Here is a 20,803-nt window from a genome sequence, read left to right as displayed (position 1 = left end):
GCATATTCAAGAAAAATATATATATATTTTCCAGGTGACAATATATCTTTAATGGATTTCAGTATACAGGAGCAAATCTGTCATGCTTATTAAACTGCAAAAACTATCCTATTTAGGACATTTTTTTAAATTGCCTACAATTCTTTAAAAAGAAATTATATATTCTTTGTAATGCTAGCGACTTGAGTGTTTAAACTTAAAATATCTTTTTTTATATTTATATTGTACACATAATGCCAAAATATATATATTTGTGTAAATACTTTATTTGTCACTCTCATAATATAATAATATAACTTTAACAATTATGACAAAAAAGACCAAAACAAATCAGCTTTCTCTATTCAAGTTTTAGCCTTTAACTTAAAATGCATTAATTATTAACACAATTGATTGTAAAGTTAAATTAAATAAGTAAAGTTATATATACTTGTTAAGTGTCAATTTCAGGGGAGGAAGGGTGTACTATATTGTAATAGGTCATCGACATTGAGTTATGCTAACATTTTGAAATAAACTGACACCAACTCTTTCAAACATGAACAAATGAATCACTATACTGACATACATTTTAAACTAAAGAAAAAATATTTAATGCAATAAAATTGTTTCTGTACATTGGTAAAATCATCCATATAACAAAGATTAGTTGCCCAAATATTAGACGACTTGCCCCAAGTCTGTAGTTAATATTCTCTTTTTTATGTTAGTCCACCGGATAGCGTTTCAATTTTTTTTGGAGACCACTGTGTTTTTTTTCGATAATCGATAAATTAGCATATGTATGAAACACCATATGTGGCAATATATTTATCTTTTTACTAAAATTATGTCAAAACACATTCTAGAACCTACCTGTAGACTACCCAAATATCTGAAGTTGACATACTAAACTAATTGAAAGGAGAGAACTCACTCATTAGACAGACGTGATGAAGAAAATAACAGAAATTGCTTGACATGAAGAGAAAAGGAAAAATTAAATGTGAAAATACTTTCGATGTTTGTTCATTATACAAATTTCTGTTTCTGCATGTAACCATACATATGCAGGGGTATCAAAATGATCGCAATTGTACCGGGAAGGTTTTAAACTACATTTCAAAAGGTCTGGGGATTTAGTGGGAGAGGGGGTGGGGAGATAGGATGTGAGAGTTGGGGTTCAGGGGATAGTGAGGATTTTGCTTAGGGTAGGGGTGGTAGGCTATAAAATTGACCAGAATTGTGGTAGGAAATTGTTAAAGTATTTTAATTATCACTGGAAAGGGGCTGAGAGTTTGGGGTGGGGATGTAGGCCTATCACCATGACTGAAACTGTACTGGGAACATTTTAAACTACATTTGAAAACTGCCACTGAGGGATTATGGGTTGGAGTGATGGCTAACATTATTAGTACTGGAACCGTCTAAACACATCACCCAGTATCTGGGGTGTGTTGGGAAGGAGGAGGGGAGGAGGGAGGAGGGGGAGCCGAAATACTGGCGTAATGAAGTATAATGATTGGAATTGTACTAGGAAAAGTTACTACATTTGAACTGTCCTGGGGTAGAGTTAAAGTTAGTTAATTGTGGCTGGGATGGCTAAAGGAGAAAGAAGGCTGGGGGGACACAATACCAAAATTAGATATTTTAATTATCAGCCAATATGACACCTATTCATTTACACAGTTTACAACGTACTTAAACCATAGGCATATCATAGCTATGAAGCTAAAGTTGAATTGAATTTGTTGGGGGAAGAATTTATTTAAAAAAAAAAAGAGTTATTGAAGAGGGTTGGGGGTTGGTGAGTATAGGGAGATACTGGAGTCGGGTGTTATGTACTGAGAAGGCTTTAAACTAAGTTTGAAACCCGCCCTGGGGCGGGTAAAATTGCTAGTATATTATAAGGTCAATTTGACAATGATAATTATTAAATTGTCAATTGTGATTTATTTTTAAATCATTCTTCTAATGATTTTTTTTTCTATTTTGTAGTAACATATTGATTGATATTCATATCTAGTTATTGTTAACAACCTCTTTATCAACTGCAATTTATTAAAACTTAACAAGATAAACACCCAAGAAAATGGCCTGGTTATTTAATATTAGATTCTTTGTCTCTATGGTGTACCAATGGAAGCCTCTGGTTCAAAAAAAGGATTTTTTACCACCTTTTTTAAACCTAATCATCATCATGATGAAAATTGCATCAATAAAATGGCACAGATAATGAAAATTGTACTGATGGTGAAAATCGTATTGATGGTGAAAATTGTATTAATGGTGAAAATTGTACTGATGGTGAAAATCGTATTGATGGTGAAAATTGTATTGATGGTGAAAATTGTATTGATAATGAAAATTGTATTGATGGTGAAAATTGTATTGATGGTGAAAATTGTATTGATGGTGAAAATTGTATTGATGGTGAAAATTGTATTGATGGTGAAAATTGTACTGATGGTGAAAATTGTACTGATGGTGAAAATTGTATTGATGGTGAAAATTGTATTGATGGTGAAAATTGTATTGATGGTGAAAATTGTATTGATGGTGAAAATTGTATTGATGGTGAAAATTGTATTGATGCTGAAAATTGTATTGATGCTGAAAATTGTATTGATGCTGAAAAATGTTGCCTATTTTGAAGGGAAAATAGTCCAGGACTACACTTCATTTAATTTGAGCATAAAATAGCCTAAGCGGGTCAGTCTAATTACCGAAAACAACCGAAAATAACCGAAAACAACCACAAACAACCGTAAACAATCGAAAACAAACCAATAAACAAAATAAAAAATTAATATTTTTTTTAATGTCGCTCTCTATTGATGAGTGTTTCTAAAGCTAAGACCGTACAGAGAGAAAACCACACGCGCAAAAGCCAAGGAAGATCCTACGAAATGGTAGTGTGCACAAAATACAACTCCAAAAAATCGTACAAATTCAATGATATACACCGTAGACTACATTTACTTCCAAAATCTAACACATTTCGTTTTTAGTCTTTAGATTTTCAAAAACAAAGCATGATTTTACCTAACTTTGCATTTTCGTCACTATACTGAAGTGATTAAGGATAAAAACGTTATTTACTCGACTACGGTAATTTTACTGAATAGATTTTATTGAATCCTTAATCGTGAGCTGGTTTTAAGTATACTTTATAGTCCCTAATGTTATCAATATTCTTAAAATATCATTTTTGTATTATTATCTTTGAAAATCTATAATTAAATTGATCATGATTAACCATAGTCAATTTACTTTCTATACTATGGATTAACGTGATTCACAATTATTGTGAGGAGTAAATGCGTTGGTTTCTGGATTAAAAATCGAAATGACTAAAATTAAAATATGTTCATAGATTCTGTATGTAAGTAAATGCGATGTTATCATTGATTGATTGTACGATTTTTAGTTGTATTTTGTGCACACTACCATTTCGTAGGGTCTTCCTTGGCTTTTGCGCACGCGGTCTTAACCTTCTCTCTGTCATGGTCTTAACTCTAGAAACAACCATCAGTAGAGGGCGACATTAAAAATGTATATACAAATTTGTTTTCGGTATTTAGATTATTTTATTTTGTTTTCGGTTGTTTATGGCTGTTTTCAGTTGTTTTGGTTGTTTTCGGTTGTTTTTGGTAATTAGAATGACCGGCCTATTAAAGCCTATGTTTATTTGTATTTTATGGTTGAGGTACAGTAGTACAGGAAAGGCAAACTCAATTCGGCGAAAAATTTAACATACAGCTCAGGGCGTTTTTCAAGTTATTATAACATAGAGGGCGCTATATACAATTTAATTTAATGTCTCACGCATTGGCCACTGAAAAAGTTGGCAGGTTTGAGATACATGTATTAAATTAGACAAAAAAAGCAATTCAATTTATAGCTTTAGAGATTGTTTTTATGATTTTGATTAATTAATCTCTTAATCTTTAATCTCTACAAGACATGAAATCTTGGAAAAAAAAACCAGAATTAGTCAATCCTTTAGTTAGTTTTTAGAATTAGTAGATAAGTTTCAGTTGCTTGTCAAAATTTTGTAATAGAATTGCTGCCTTTCTACCTTGCTAGGCTAATTGCTATTACTAGCTAGGCCTATAGGATTGTTTGGTCATTTGTTGACTTATTAACACTAGATGCCATTGTTTGTACCATTAGAATATAAAACATTAAAGACACCTTCCCTACAATTTGTGAGGTTTTGTAAAAATAATACATATATTACTTTAAAAACATTAAACCAGGTCATTCCTTGTCTTAAATGTACGTTTTATGGTAAATTATGATAAAAAGTGAGAAACAATGCACTACCTAAGTAGCTCGCGGCGACTGACCTCTCGTGGACGGTCTTTAGGCCTAGCCTAGCTAGGCTTAGTTTTGTAGGCCTAGCTGGTAAACATCGGTAAAGTACAAACATCGTACGCTAGCTATATACCTAGCCTGACGTTGTATAGTTGCTGCATTAATTGTCTTTCTATTTTTGCCAGACTCCGTTGATACAAATTGGGGAAAACCCGGTATTTTCGCTGAAAAGTTAGGAGTCTTCCATTTGTTTTGGCACGATCGATCGAAAAGTGGGTGAATTACAGAAGAAAAACAGAAATATCAATCCACGCGCAATGCATTTTGGCATTTATAGCGGGCCGCTATAATTATTAGAATCGACTAATTTTTCACATTTTTAACCATTTAAAGACGAAAAAAGTTATCGCAATAGGACCATATAGTATTATTTTTACATTAAATATAGTTTGTGATCTTAAAATAGATCTAAAAAACGTAGGGATCGGTGTCTTTAATTATTTGTATAAATACTGTTTGATACTAAACGATCATTGTACAATTACAACAAGTAAAAATACAGTATTATAAAATGAAATAAATAACTATACTATTACAACTCACATTTACACACTGAATCTAAAGAAACATACATGATAAAATAACATTACATTCAAAATTGCACAGTCCAATCATAGAAGCTGCCTATTATAAGATGCTTATTGTTATACCAAGGGCCAACACCCTATTTCTTTATTTTGTGAATTACATTACTTCCTCAATCAGTCTTGCCTTCTTTAAGGTTAAGTGATCTGCATTGAACCTGTTGTGATTGTCAAGAATCCTTTTTTTTTATCAATGTTATTTTTTTTTCTGTTGATTTAGTGCCTGCCATTCTCTAAAATTTGTGGATAGAACATCTTATATAAACCTGGTCAACATACAGTAATACTATAAACCTATGCTGTGAAAATAATTTTTACTATGGTATAATAAATAAAATATTAACAAGCTTTAATATCATTTATTTAGATAAATTAGTAAAATTATCTAGGGACGATTAAAATGATGCAGCTTCTTATATGCAATTTTATGCAAAACCAGCATAGTATAAACATCAGTAGTAAATTAGCTTGAATTTACCAAGAAGATTGTACAACTAAGCTCTCTTCGATGTCATAACTGAAAACTATTCATTAACATCAAGCAGAACATATTTTGGCTTACGCAATTTATTGGTTATGATGAAAATTGCATCAAAGAAATTTCTATCAATGATGAATAGATGAAAATGAATAGATGAAAATGGCATATATGATGAAAGCTGAATATATCATTAAATTAAAGGGGCTGTTTATACAATTAATTACACTATAGTAGATGACATATACATTGATAGTGAAGGCAGCTAATAAAATAATAAAATAATAAATCACCCCCTTAACCCTTCAGCACCTGAAGCAATAATGTAATGTTCTATATATTACTTCCTGTACAGTTATTTAAATATGTAGGAAATCAGAAACTAATTACAAACAAAATACAACATTTTTTTTCTGGTTCATAAGTTTGCATTACAAGTTGTATTTATTTGAAAGAATACTAAATAAATAGTATCATTTTGTGGACATTTGACATTCTAATCATGACCATTTGACGATATTAGGCCTAGGCTAGACAAACTAGCCTATCTCGTTCGTAGCCTGGTGGACAGGCTGCATGTTTTCGCCCAATTGAAGGCTGGCTTACTAGAGGAAGGCCTAGCTGGGCTTGAAATAATAAATTATGACCTAAAATTTACTAATTTCAATAGCATAATATACTACTTATTTGTGAAACATCGATATCACAATTGGCAGATAAATCTAAATCGTTATTTTGACTAAAAACCCTGTCTTCTTTCTCTAACAAATAGAGAGCTTACTGCGCGCTCATGCAGTTCAGGTGAGTGATTTTTTAGCAATTGTCAAGGCGTTTAGTGTACCCAAGATGGAAAACCAACAGGATGAGAAACTCGTTTCTCCCTACTGCAATGAGGCAATTCAATGAAACATGGAAACAGTAGTCATTTTATGCTATTCCCTTACACACACCAATCTTACTTGTATTTTGTATTTTAAATGATGTACTGTATTTTATCTGAATTTATGAGTGCTTTATCTGTATTTACCAAATTTTAACCTTTTTAACTGATTTTTTTATTTTTTTTTTAACAAAATTAATTTCAAACCATGTACAATATTTTACTGTGTTTGACCATAAATAAATGAATATTCACCAAATACAATACTGACTTCCTCAAACAATCTTGCAAAATATTTAACTGCAAAAACAGGAAGTTAAAACATTTACAACTTCAATTATTCAAAAAGAAAGGAAACGAATGCTAGTGTTTAAATCATACTCTATATATTATTGAGGTTTCACATTTTAGAATACCTGTTTATAAGGTCAAAAAATATAATACTTGTTAAGCATCAAGGACGTTTTTTTTTCTTTTACTAAAGTACTATGCTTTAATAGGTCATCAACATTGTTTTATGCTACCATCTTGAAATAAAGTGATACTAATTCCTTCAAACACGAACAAATGAATCACTATATATTTTCAACTTTAAGAAACTATTTAATGCAATAAAATTGTTCCTGTTGGTAAAATAAAATGTAATGATTTATCGTAATTGTTAGTTATTTTGTTGTCACTCAGAAAAGAAAAAGAGAAGAGGCTAAAAAGATCAGGGAAGAGTGGTAACTTAACAATATATTTTGTCTGGCCTAATTAATTATTTCAACTTGTAAACCAAAACCACAATATGTTTCTTTTGTATCCATTATTAATGAACTTTACTATTTAATCTCAATAACAGTAGTATGGTGATTGAGTGAAAGCCAAGAAAAAAACGTTTTGGGGGCTTCAAAGTCATACTAAAGACTTTTGGGCTCCACAGATCTCTTATAATAGGCCTAATTTGTTATCTCACATTTGATCTGGACTGGTCCAGGGGCTATAGACAGTCATATTAAAGACATCAGCAAACATTTATTATCTTAATTCTGCAAGATGGCTTCCGTAGCACGAAAATCGTCTATTGGTTTAAGTTTCTCTGATCGTCTTATTACTATTCCTAACTAGTAGGCTAGGCCTAGTTACTAGTATTATGGGCGTTGGCCTAGCGCCGTATTGGCTGTCTGTGTAGGCTAGGCCTAGCTTGGCTAAATAAAAAAGTCTAGGTCTAGGCCCTTCTTAAGAAAGCCCTGCCATTAAAACAATAGGATCAGGTGCCGTTTTCGGCCACCTCGACTTGTATGGACTATACCATTATAAAAAGATTTACATTTAACATTAACTGTATCCGGTAATCAGTAAAAAACAATTAAACACATAATTACGTCAATGAATCTGTTACCATTTTGTTTAACTACGGTATCTATATTCGTTTCATTTATTTACATTTAACATTAAATGTAAATGTATCAGGTAATCAGTAAAACCATAGAGATATTATAGTAAAACAAATAAACATATAATTACGTCAATGAATCTGTTACCATTATGATTTTGTTTCTGTATCTACATTCGTTTCATTTATTTACACTTAACATTTAATGTAAATGTATCAGGTGATCAGTAAAACAAACAAAAAACATATAATTATGTCAATAAATCTTCAATTATGCTCGTCCGATTGTGATATTTAGTTTAGTTGTTTTGTAGTTTAACATATTTTAAATTTAATTAATTGTATTGTTTGTAGTATTTAAGATGTTTTAATTCCGATTGTACTGTAGTTTTTAATATGTTTTGATTTTGATTGTACTGTAGTATTTAGTTTAGTTGTATTGTAGTTTAACATGTTTTAATTCTGGTTGTATGTATGTATATACTGTAGTGTTTAGTTTAGTTTGTATATACTGTAGTAAGTAAGTATAGGCCTAGGCCCCGGGGGGGGGGGGGAGGGGGGTTACTTGTATATAAACCAAACAAGGGGGTGCCGCAGCCACTTCAAGACATGAGGCACTTGCGCTACCTGTTTTACTGAAAAATGCTACGGACTTAAACTACCATTTACCAAAATCAAGGCCACGCCAAAGATGGCGCAATATTTGTACTGGTTCCCAGCATGATCTGCGCATGGCCAAAGAGACCTCCACCGTTCATGGCAAATTTTGACGCGTTTGCGGTGGTGCACACCACCGATGATCAAGAGTGGTCACAGTTGAATGATTTTGTCCTAGGCCAGCTATGTTTCGTGTTATACTGATGATGCGAAAACTCTCGGGGAAAACTCTATTAAAAGGTATTTAGCGATGGGCCCCGCGATGGGCTTATATAGCCGGGCTTATAGCATCCAGTAAGCTAAAATTCCTGCAAAATTTGGCGATAAATCGTGAAATTTTGACACGGGTGGGCGACCAGGGACTTAAACTACTAATTTCACCCTGTCATTTCCCACACTTGTGCTACCAACTCCCAATATTTGTGCTACCAGGCCCTCGAAAATATACCCGTAAATGCGGCACCTCCCTCCGTATGGAAATATTTAAGAGTGACCCCCCCGGGGCCTAGGCCTAGTTATAATACTTTTTATTTAATAAAAAACGATATTTAAAAGCAATTTTAAACCCAGAATCCCACTTTAAAACAGCTTCATCCATCCATGTGTTATGTTCGTCTTAGGACCAATCACAATGCAGTTGATATGTTCTCTAACGACATGTTGTGGAGACTCCCTCAGCTTTCTACTCTAGCCTAGGGTAGATGTACCAGACCTCGGCAATGTGCCAAACCTCGGCAGGTTGTATTTATATTAGTTATAATTAATTAAATAATTGATATTTTTTGTTTATCTTAACGTATAATATACTTTATTTATAGGGGGTAAATATAAACCACCGATCGTTTATAGACACCAGCGAAACATGTCTGCCAGTAGCCATAAAAACTGAAACCTGAAAACCGGAAGTGACATTTCAGCAAAATAGACCAATGAGCTAACACCTGACTGTTCCATTTAAAGTTCCAGGGCATGAAAAATTACACACGAGGGACACGTCTGGGATTGAAATAGGCTCCTACTGTAGTGTAGCAACATTCCAGAATATTCCATTTTCAAACCAATGAAAAAATATAGGGTTTATGAGGGGTGTTAAGATGTTTGGTTGATAATTAATGATATGTGCCAGACTTCGGCACCTAACGGAAATAACTAATTAAATTAAATTATTTGCAATGTGGTTTATTAAATTTTATTCAAAATATAATTGTTGGTAAAATAAATTTAATATTGCTGTTTTTTGACTCATTTATTTCACATCTGGCCATTGCTAGGCCTAGCCTAGCTAGGCCTGCTATTTCATCGACGATCGATTGCGCAATCGCTCGCGCGTAATTCCAGGGCTTGCTTGGGCAGCGTATGCCGAGGATTGGCAGACACATGCCGAGGTTTGGTAAATAAATAAAAAACACATTTTTTATTATTGTTTGTTAATTATAAATATTTATTTGATAATTCACACTGTATTTACTACTTATATAAATACTAAAAACTTTACCAAAAAATATTTTGTGATGCTTTTAAAAAATACACGTAAATAACGAATTTCCCTGTAACCTGCCGAGGTCTGGTACATCTACCCTAGGCCCACTAAAAAGCCTTTTTTGATAGCTAGAGGTAGGGCCTGCCCCAGCTACTTAGAACTAGCCTAGCTAGGCCTATCTAGGCTGATATAATATAGTACTAAGTAGGCAGGCCTAGGATACAGTATATACCGTATACCGTATATGATATGGTATATGATAATATTATGAAACAAAAACTTACTTCTTGTGTTTGACATTCTTCGACATGTTGTGAGTGGTTTGTTGGTGGGTGAATAAACTTTTATTTTTTATAGAGGGCGCAACCACTATTTTTCTACGTAACATTATATGTGTAATTATCGAAGAACTTTATTACTCTCTGGATTGGTGGAATATTTTGTATAATATACGATGAATAGCAAAGCACGTACATTTTGATACAGTATAATGATCACCTCGATGTTAAAATCTCCCCCTTCCAAACAAACACACAATCCTTACAAACAAAAAAAAGCTTTTCATTCATTAGTATTTATTATAAAAATATGAATATAAACATTAAAACACAGCAGCATAAATACTTAATTGAGTTTTAATTTACAAAATTGAATTAAAAGTGAAAAATATCAAAATATAAAACATTTCGTTTTCAACAAATAGGTATTAGAAAATTCATTCATATAAAAAATATAATTCAGTTCTGTACAAAAAAATGTACAATTTATTCAATTCATTATATTTAAACACCGTTCTGTACTTCCGTTTACCTGGTCTCATTTGCATAATATGCACATGTTAGTTATTTATAATTAATGTAAATATGTTCAAAATTACAACAAAAAAACAGAACAAACACATATGTGTTTGTCATGTTTTGTTTTTGTAATTTTACAAACTTAGAAAAGAAAGAACAAAATATTAATGTTAATTGACTTATTCTATTTATTGTTAGGCCTAGTACAGTAGGCCACACTTTAACTAAGAGAGAACAAAATATTAATGTGAATTGACTTATTATATTTATTGTAGGCCTATTAAGTACAGTAGGCCAAACTTTAACTAAGAGAGAACAAAATAGTAATGTTAATTGACTTATTATATTTATTGTTAGGCCTATTAAGTACAGTAGGCCAAACTTTAACTAAGAGAGAACAAAATAGTAATGTTAATTGACTTATTATATTTATTGTAGGCCTATTAAGTACAGTAGGTCAAACTTTAACTAAGAGAGAACAAAATAGTAATGTTAATTGACTTATTATATTTATTGTTAGGCCTATTAAGTACAGTAGGCCAAACTTTAACTAAGAGAGAACAAAATATTAATATGAATTGACTTATTATATTTATTATAGGCCTATTTAGTACAGTAGGTCAAACTTTAAATAAGAGAGAACAAAATATTAATGTGAATTGACTTATTATATTTATTGTTAGGCCTATTAAGTACAGTAGGCCAAACTTTAACTAAGAGAGAACAAAATATTAATATGAATTGACTTATTATATTTATTATAGGCCTATTTAGTACAGTAGGCCAAACTTTAACCAAGAGAGAACAAAATATTAATGTGAATTGACTTATTATATTTATTATAGGCCTATTTAGTACAGTAGGCCAAACTTTAACTAAGAGAGAACAAAATAGTAATGTTAATTGACTTATTATATTTATTGTTAGGCCTATTTAGTACAGTAGGCCAAACTTTAACTAAGAGAGAACAAAATATTAATGTTAATTGACTTATTATATTTATTATAGGCCTATTAAGTACAGTAGGCCAAACTTTAACCAAGAGAGAACAAAATAGTAATGTTAATTGACTTATTATATTTATTGTTAGGCCTATTTAGTACAGTAGGCCAAACTTTAAACAAGAGAGAACAAAATATTAATGTGAATTGACTTATTATATTTATTGTTAGGCCTATTAAGTACAGTAGGTCACACTTTAACTAAGAGAGAACAAAATATTAATGTGAATTGACTTATTATATTTATTGTTAGGCCTATTAAGTACAGTAGGTCACACTTTAACTAAAAGAGAACAAAATAGTAATGTTAATTGACTTATTATATTTATTATAGGCCTATTAAGTACAGTAGGCCAAACTTTAACCAAGAGAGAACAAAATAGTAATGTTAATTGACTTATTATATTTATTGTTAGGCCTATTTAGTACAGTAGGCCAAACTTTAACTAAGAGAGAACAAAATATTAATGTTAATTGACTTATTATATTTATTATAGGCCTATTAAGTACAGTAGGCCAAACTTTAACCAAGAGAGAACAAAATAGTAATGTTAATTGACTTATTATATTTATTGTTAGGCCTATTTAGTACAGTAGGCCAAACTTTAAACAAGAGAGAACAAAATATTAATGTGAATTGACTTATTATATTTATTGTTAGGCCTATTAAGTACAGTAGGTCACACTTTAACTAAGAGAGAACAAAATAGTAATGTTAATTGACTTATTATATTTATTATAGGCCTATTAAGTACAGTAGGCCAAACTTTAACCAAGAGAGAACAAAATAGTAATGTTAATTGACTTATTATATTTATTATAGGCCTATTAAGTACAGTAGGCCAAACTTTAACCAAGAGAGAACAAAATAGTAATGTTAATTGACTTATTATATATTTACAGTAGGTCTATTAATCAGTAGGCCAAACCAAAAAGCAGCATGAAGGATGACAACATTGATATTGCAAAATATGAATTAAAAAGGGTGACAGTTAACACAGACTGACAATTGCACATCACTAATATAATAACATCATTATCAATTTGGTCATTTTTTGTAAAAATTCCTGTACTATAAATACAGTGATTCCTACAGCTTTTAGATTTATCCACAACAAATTGTGTTGTTAAAATCCCTGTACTATAAATACAGTGATTCCTACAGCTTTTAGATTTATCCACAACAAATTGTGTTGTTAAAATCCCTGTACTATAAATACAGTGATTCCTACAGCTTTTAGATTTATCCACAACAAATTGTGTTGTTAAAATCCCTGTACTATAAATACAGTGATTCCTACAGCTTTTGGATTTATTCACAACAAATTGTGTTGTTAAAATCCCTGTACTATAAATACAGGGATTCCTACAGCTTTTAGATTTATCCACAACAAATTGTGTTGTTAAAATCCCTGTACTATAAATACAGGGATTCCTACAGCTTTTAGATTTATCCACAACAAATTGTGTTGTTAAAATCCCTGTACTATAAATACAGTGATTCCTACAGCTTTTGGATTTATCCACAACAAATTGTGTTGTTAAAATCCCTGTACTATAAATACAGTGATTCCTACAGCTTTTGGATTTATCCACAACAAATTGTGTTGTTAAAATCCCTGTACTATAAATACAGTGATTTCTACAGCTTTTGGATTTATCCACAACAAATTGTGTTGTTAAAATCCCTGTACTATAAATACAGGGATTCCTACAGCTTTTAGATTTATCCACAACAAATTGTGTTGTTAAAATCCCTGTACTATAATACAGTGATTTCTACAGCTTTTAGATTTATCCACAACAATTGTGTTGTTAAAATCCCTGTACTATAAATACAGTGATTCCTACAGCTTTTAGATTTATCCACAACAAATTGTGTTGTTAAAATCCCTGTTCTATAAATACAATGATTCCTACAGCTTTTAGATTTATCCACAACAAATTGTGTTGTTAAAATCCCTGTACTATAAATACAGTGATTCCTACAGCTTTTGGATTTATCCACAACAAATTGTGTTGTTAAAATCCCTGTACTATAAATACAGTGATTCCTACAGCTTTTGGATTTATTCACAACAAATTGTGTTGTTAAAATCCCTGTACTATAAATACAGGGATTCCTACAGCTTTTAGATTTATCCACAACAAATTGTGTTGTTAAAATCCCTGTACTATAAATACAGTGATTCCTACAGCTTTTGGATTTATCCACAACAAATTGTGTTGTTAAAATCCATGTACTATAAATACAGGGATTCCTACAGCTTTTAGATTTATCCACAACAAATTGTGTTGTTAAAATCCCTGTACTATAAATACAGTGATTCCTACAGCTTTTAGATTTATCCACAACAAATTGTGTTGTTAAAATTCCTGTACTATAAATACAGTGATTCCTACAGCTTTTGGATTTATCCACAACAAATTGTGTTGTTAAAATCCCTGTACTATAAATACAGTGATTCCTACAGCTTTTGGATTTATCCACAACAAATTGTGTGGAAAATGTTGTTGTCTTGGTTACAATACACTTAGATTGTCATGGGTCTAAATTATTACAGGATTTCTTGATTTAAAATACAATTTAGCATCATTAATCATAACTACCGCATTATTAATACAAAAAAATAGCAACATTATTATCATCAGTATCATTATATCAAACACCCATTTGCTTCCCTCATACCCCATCGCGTCCTCTTATTAATTTGAATTTTCTTCATTTATCAAATTTTTATTTTACTTTAACATGTTTATAGCTGCAGTGGCATCTCTAATTTTCCATCCAACTAAATATTGTATCAATATTAAAAAAAACCCACTTTTTGTTCCCATATCCTACCAATCAAAATGTGTATGCTAATTATGTAACAGATATCTAAACTGTAATCATACAATACTATTTGAAAATGGACAGACAGACATGCTTACTATTTTTATAAGATTAATTGGTTTTCAATATGAAATGACAAAATAAATGAGTAGAATTGACAACTGAGTTACAGCTTCAATATGTTGACAACTGTCTACTACAGCATTGAGTACACAATTGACAACTGAGTTACAGCTTCAATATGTTGACAACTGTCTACTACAGCATTGAGTACACAATTGACAACTGAGTTACAGCTTCAATATGTTGACAACTGTCTACTACAGCATTGAGTAGACAATTGACAACTGAGTTACAGCTTCAATATGTTGACAACTGTCTACTACAGCATTGAGTACACAATTGACAACTGAGTTACAGCTTCAATATGTTGACAACTGTCTACTACAGCATTGAGTACACAATTGACAACTGAGTTACAGCTTCAATATGTTGACAACTGTCTACTACAGCATTGTGTACACAATTGACAACTGAGTTACAGCTTCAATATGTTGACAACTGTCTACTACAGCATTGAGTGCACAATTGACAACTGAGTTACAGCTTCTATATGTTGACAACTGTTTACTACAGGATGTTAAGCTTAATAAAACTAAATATCAAACATGAGTTATTATTTAAATACATAATACAGGCATTGCATTACCTACTTTATTTCATTTAATGATTTCTTTTTTCTTTGGTCCTTTTTTGGTCAATTACACAATTTCCTTGAGGCAAACTAAAAAGTCTAATTTTATTTTTTTATTCTTTTTATAAAATCAATAATAGAATTTGGAATGGTAATAAACTGAAATTTGTAAAGTTCTTTTTTAAGAAAGCTGTATTTTACAAAAATTCTTAAATCAATGTTGTCGTTTCATCTGACAAGCATGGCTGAATTTCTTGAGGGGAAAATAATTTTTTTGTTTATTTGGTTTTTTATAAAAAGAGGGGTGGTGGTAGCGGATTGTAACTTTGACTCTGATGGCAATAACTCTCTAGATCTTTATTCATTTGTCATTGTGTCAAAACTTCCATATGCTTTCATATCTTTATAATTTCACATCTATCTTCAATATTATCCATACAATGCCTTTAAAATGTATGAAATCTACTGTTAGATTGGTGAAGAGTGTACTGTTTTTCATCTGTTGCATTTTTTGACTGAGTAAGAGACCTGGTCACTATGTACACACCAGATACTGCAGCCACCAACAGCAGTTAATCCATCATATATACAGTAACTACCAACCAGTAATCTAAAAGAGAAAAATGTTTCATAAATCCTCATCTTTTTAGAAATATTCTTGAGTGCTTTCATTTAAAGTTGTTTTAAAATACTGCAAATGACTACAACAAAAAGCATTTTATAGGTTTTGTAGGAAAAAAGACAAATGATTTCTTACATTTTGAAACTACATTAGTCTTTGAATAGAAAAACAATGCAATGAATTTAGAAACAAATTCAAATTTAAAGTTAAATACTAAAACAATGCATGACTTTAGAAACAAATTCAAATTTAAAGTTAAATACTAAAACAATGCATGACTTTAGAAACAAATTCAAATTTAAAGTTAAATACTAAAACAATGCATGACTTTAGAAACAAATTCAAATTTAAAGTTAAATACTAAAACAATGCATGACTTTAGAAACAAATTTAAATTTTAAGTTAAATACTATACCTTATAACAACTTGCAACGTCTCTTTTCTTTTTGACTAGAAATAACAAGGTACAATTAAATAATTAAAATTCTAATAAAGTATTAACATTAAAATTGTTGTTTCTTTCAACTTGATTGTTTTCAAACAATCGTGTTGAAATTGAATAACGTAGACTAGAAAACAGGCTTTAGTTGATTATCACCAGCCCTGTATTGACCTTGACGAGAGCCACTAGACAGTGTTTACTTATGCTTTTGGTAATCCTGTCTGCCTTTGTGGGGAGGCAGAGAGTAATCTTTTTCTTTTTTATTGGTTTTGTTTTCTTTTAATTGTTTTTTTATACATTTTATATGGCAAAATAAATGAAATGAAAATAAAAGTTTAATGTATTCTGTAAATCACACACAGAAATTGCCAATTTATTAACAAACTTATATTTTAATTTGATCAAATAACAGTACATATGTGGAAAATACTTACCCGCCATGATGCATACCTGAAATAACAACAAAGCAAGCTCATTAAGTAATAGATATGGTGAGAAATAATTAAACAATTAAACACCCTAACCCTTAACAAAGTATGAACACAGTTAAACCTAAAACATTTAATAGTATGTTAAAATTAAATAAATTTGATTAAATAAAAAATAAATAGGTTGGATGTTTGTTGATTTGTCCCCCTGAAAAATATTTTTTTTAAATTTTTGTTGTTGAATATGCCATTTTAATGTCACTAATAGTTATTGACTTTGAGCAAAAATTGGATCGAAAAAAAAAATTATTTACCTGAAAAAACTGGAAGTTAAAGCAAAAAATGGTAAAATTGGCTGCCAGCCAATGGATTTTTGGTTGAATTTAACCATTTATCATGTTATTTTATAAGTGAAAACATTATTTTTTTCCGTTTTTTTTCTTCGGAAGTGATTTACTTTTTTAAAACTACATAACAACCTATTCAAAGTCTGATTTAATTAATCTTCATTTTTCATGTTTTTGGGGGACAATACGTCTTTAAGTATATGCTATACGATAACTGCTGACTATTACATAGAAACATTCATATAAACTTTAAACGAACATTTGTGATAACATTTTGGAAAGTTTAATTATCTAAGCTGATATTGTGTGAACAATAAGCAACAAACAGGATTAATGTATAATGTCTACCTGAAAAGGAAATGAACAGAATAGATTTGGAGAAAGTCAAAGAAAAACTTCCAAGTTATTTTAAGGTTGCCTGATAAATATAGATTTTAATCAATTTAGATTACACCCTACATAAACAACTACAATCACTTAGTATAGAAAGGTATTAAAGATTTCTAGTCTATTTTAATATTGTATACAAAAACTCCTGGCTAAATATCAACAATAATATATTTTTTTGCTGTACAGTGTTGCTCTAGTGCCTTGATAGTTACCTTGACATTCACCTGTGTCAGACGAAAGACCTGCACCTGAAGACACACCTGCACCAGAAGACACACCTGCACCAGAAGACACACCTGCACCAGAAGACGCGCCTGCACCAGAAGATGCGCCTGCACCAGAAGATGCGCCTGCACCAGAAGACATACCTATACCAGAAGACATATATACTTAAGACTTATTTAGAATAAATCTAATTATGTAGACTACTTGTTGACTTCTTGTTTTTTTTTTTTCATTCTGCGTAGGTGGATGCTTCCATGAAAGGTCAAGGTCACAACCTACTATAAATGTTTTCTTTATATATCCTGCCAGGCCACACTTTTAAACTGAAATTTGGCCAAAATTATCCATCATAATGTAATTCAATTTTGAACAGGCAGGGTCAAATGTCAAAATTTACAAAAAAATTATTTAAAAAAAAAGAAATGATTAAAAAAGACTCCCTTCTTCAGCCCAATTTGAGGCAGGATTTCAACCATGGAAAATTCACATTAATTTGTTATGCAGTGCAATTAGGCCAAATTACCTTACTGAAAAAACAAACCACTTTTCTCAGGGAGAGATTTTAATGTGTAGGAAAATTATATTGTAGGTGGAGTTTTGCATTCTCTAGTTTCAGTAAGTTATTAATGGGATAGGCAGAAGTCACATAATCTAAACTCAAGTTTATGAAGTGTCCGGGTGCATTAATTGGCATGGAGGTGGTGATGGGTACGCTGTCAACCTGTGGCTTTCTTATACAACTTAATGATCCTCTTGCAATAGTAAAGATCTGAATCAGCCCCAGAGTCGGTCTTTTGACCCTCAAATGGTATGCTGGGCTTTGTAGGAATTGAGAGGCATTCACAAATTTAAAATGCAGATTATTATTATGTTCCAAAGGTTTGGGTCAATCTGATTGATAGGGATAAAAGCATGGAATACACACATACGTTTCAGTTCAGTTCATTTTCCATTGGACTCATTGAGCATATTATTGTTATTTTACTAACTTGTCATTTAATTCAGCTGAATTGCCATTTAACCGAATGTTGGTTGATATCCTTAATCAGCTATAATAGCAGACAGACAGGGACATCATAATAATTTGAATCTCCCTAAAATGTTTAATTTGTTACAATACTCTTACTTGATTGAAGTGTACTACAGTATGTACTGAATATGTTTTAACAATGAACCATGATTTAAACAACAAATACAAACAAATAAATCAACCAACCATCAATGAAAATCTTCCTAGCTTTTGTCATTCCATTTTGTTCTAAAACTCTAAGAAACTCAACCATCTTTGTGAAATCCTCATCAATGATCCCTCTATGTTCAAAGTCCATAATCATACTCCAGCTATCTTGATATGTCTTTACCAATACATTGTTAAATAACCTGGCAAGTGTTGATACTTCATCCTTCGTAAGTTCTACTCCAAGTTGATAAACCTTCTGTCTGAAAGGTGTCAACATTGATACTACATGTTTCTTAATATCTTCTGGTGGTTGATTCTCAACGTTTGACTTGAAGCCAAATTGCTTGGTTACTGTTATTGTGTCATATAGAATAGTAAGGTTTGATGGACTCAAACTTCCTAAGGCTCTTAAATCCTGTAGCAGATCCCAAACACTATTAGCTCTCTCCACCTCCACTCTAGATTTCTTCAGATGGTCTTTGTATAAAAGTTTCAATTTCTTGAGATATCCAAGTCGATCATACCACTCTGCTGTATCAATCAACAGTTGCCAGAAATCCTCATCTGAGATGTCTATAATGCAAAGACATACAATCATTAATATTCAGGTTTTAAAAACATGCACAAAAATGTCAGTAGCTTCATATTATTACAAGTAGAATGAAAGAAGTAACAATTTCTAAAAAGATCTTTAAGAAAACAGATATTATTAAAGATATTTAGTCTGAAAAAAAAAAAAAACAGGTATCTATACACATGTTTATGTTCTTCACTAAAAAAGGGGTACAGATAGAACATACCTGGTTGCTTGATGAGCGATTCATCTTCATCTTCCCCATCTGTAGAAAAGTTAAGTTTTTGGAATGTTGTGAAATCATACCTTACAATTATTATTACTACAATTAAAAAACTACAAAATGTTATTTTAAGTATGCTATATGATAACTGCTGACTATTACATAGAAACTTTCATACGGATAACCTGAATATAATGTCTCCCTTTTGGACAATGTACGGATCTTCTAAACCGTATCCAGTTTGCCGCTTAATCTTAAAAAACCCAAGTTTCCTGATGGTACTTATTATTATCGCTGGAGACGTTTCTCCAAACCCAGGACCAATCAGAAACCCATGTTCAACTTGTAAAAAACCGATTGCGAAAACGCACAGGGCAAAATGCACTGAATGCAAATGTATCTACCATATCAAGTGCGGAAGAATAACTAAAATTGTATATGATAAGCAACGGAACTCGAAAGAAAATTGGTTATGTCAAGAATGCCTCTTCAATCAGCTTCCGAATGATGAATGCATCAGTGACATTAATATTCATGACGAACTTATTGCCGACGCAAATAATGTGACAGAAACCCGACAAGATGGACATACATTTACGAGCATTTAAGCGAGGAATTCAACGTGTTTAACAAAGGCCTACATTTTATTCACCTTAATGCGCGGTCATTAGTTAATAAAATGTCTGAACTAAGGCACATCGCATCAAAGACCAAAGCTACTGTTATATCCATCAGCGAGTCGTGGCTGGACGAATCCATCACCGATAACGAGATCAAAATTGATGGATATACAGCGCTCAGGAAGCACAGAAACCGGTCTGGTGGTGGAGTTTCTATCTACGTTAAAAATGAACGCGCCTTCACACGTAGAAATGAACTGGATATCAACGGTTTTGAAGCAATTTGGATAAATATATATCTGCCTCGTTCAAAGGAAATTGTGATTGGTACATGCTACCGCCCACCAAAACAGAATGTATCTTTATTTCTGAACAACTTTGAAGAAACTGTATCAAAAATCAAAGAGAGTAGTGAAATTCAAGTTCTTGGTGACTTTAACATATGTAATCTAAATATTAATCCAGTATCGCAAAGATATAATGATTGTCTTATAAGAAACGGTTTTAGTAATGTTATTAATAAGGATATAACTAGAATAGGAAAAAGAAAAAAGTTCATGTTTGGACCACATTGTTACTAATGTACAAAATAATGTGAAGCAATCTGG

At 31.5% G+C, this 20,803-nt stretch overlaps 1 protein-coding gene across 1 annotated transcript in view; it reads right to left on the bottom strand.

Annotated features, from left to right (window-relative positions):
* The window catches only part of LOC140047600 (uncharacterized), a 264,382-nt gene that overhangs the window by 219,128 nt on the left and 24,451 nt on the right, over window positions 1-20,803 (bottom strand). The window contains exons 16-20 of the mRNA XM_072092637.1: window positions 19,579-19,617; window positions 18,815-19,351; window positions 17,586-17,741; window positions 16,643-16,658; window positions 16,182-16,216 (exon numbers count right to left, since the gene is read on the bottom strand). Of these exons, the coding sequence (XP_071948738.1) occupies window positions 16,183-16,216; window positions 16,643-16,658; window positions 17,586-17,741; window positions 18,815-19,351; window positions 19,579-19,617 (782 nt within the window). The 3' untranslated portion in view covers window position 16,182. The remainder of the gene's footprint in view (window positions 1-16,181; window positions 16,217-16,642; window positions 16,659-17,585; window positions 17,742-18,814; window positions 19,352-19,578; window positions 19,618-20,803) is intronic.

This window comes from Antedon mediterranea, chromosome 4 (assembly GCF_964355755.1).
Source record: "Antedon mediterranea chromosome 4, ecAntMedi1.1, whole genome shotgun sequence".
Classification (NCBI taxonomy): domain Eukaryota; kingdom Metazoa; phylum Echinodermata; class Crinoidea; order Comatulida; family Antedonidae; genus Antedon; species Antedon mediterranea.
The sequence above is the reverse complement of the archived record's forward strand: the minus strand, read 5'-3'. Positions and strand labels throughout refer to the sequence as shown.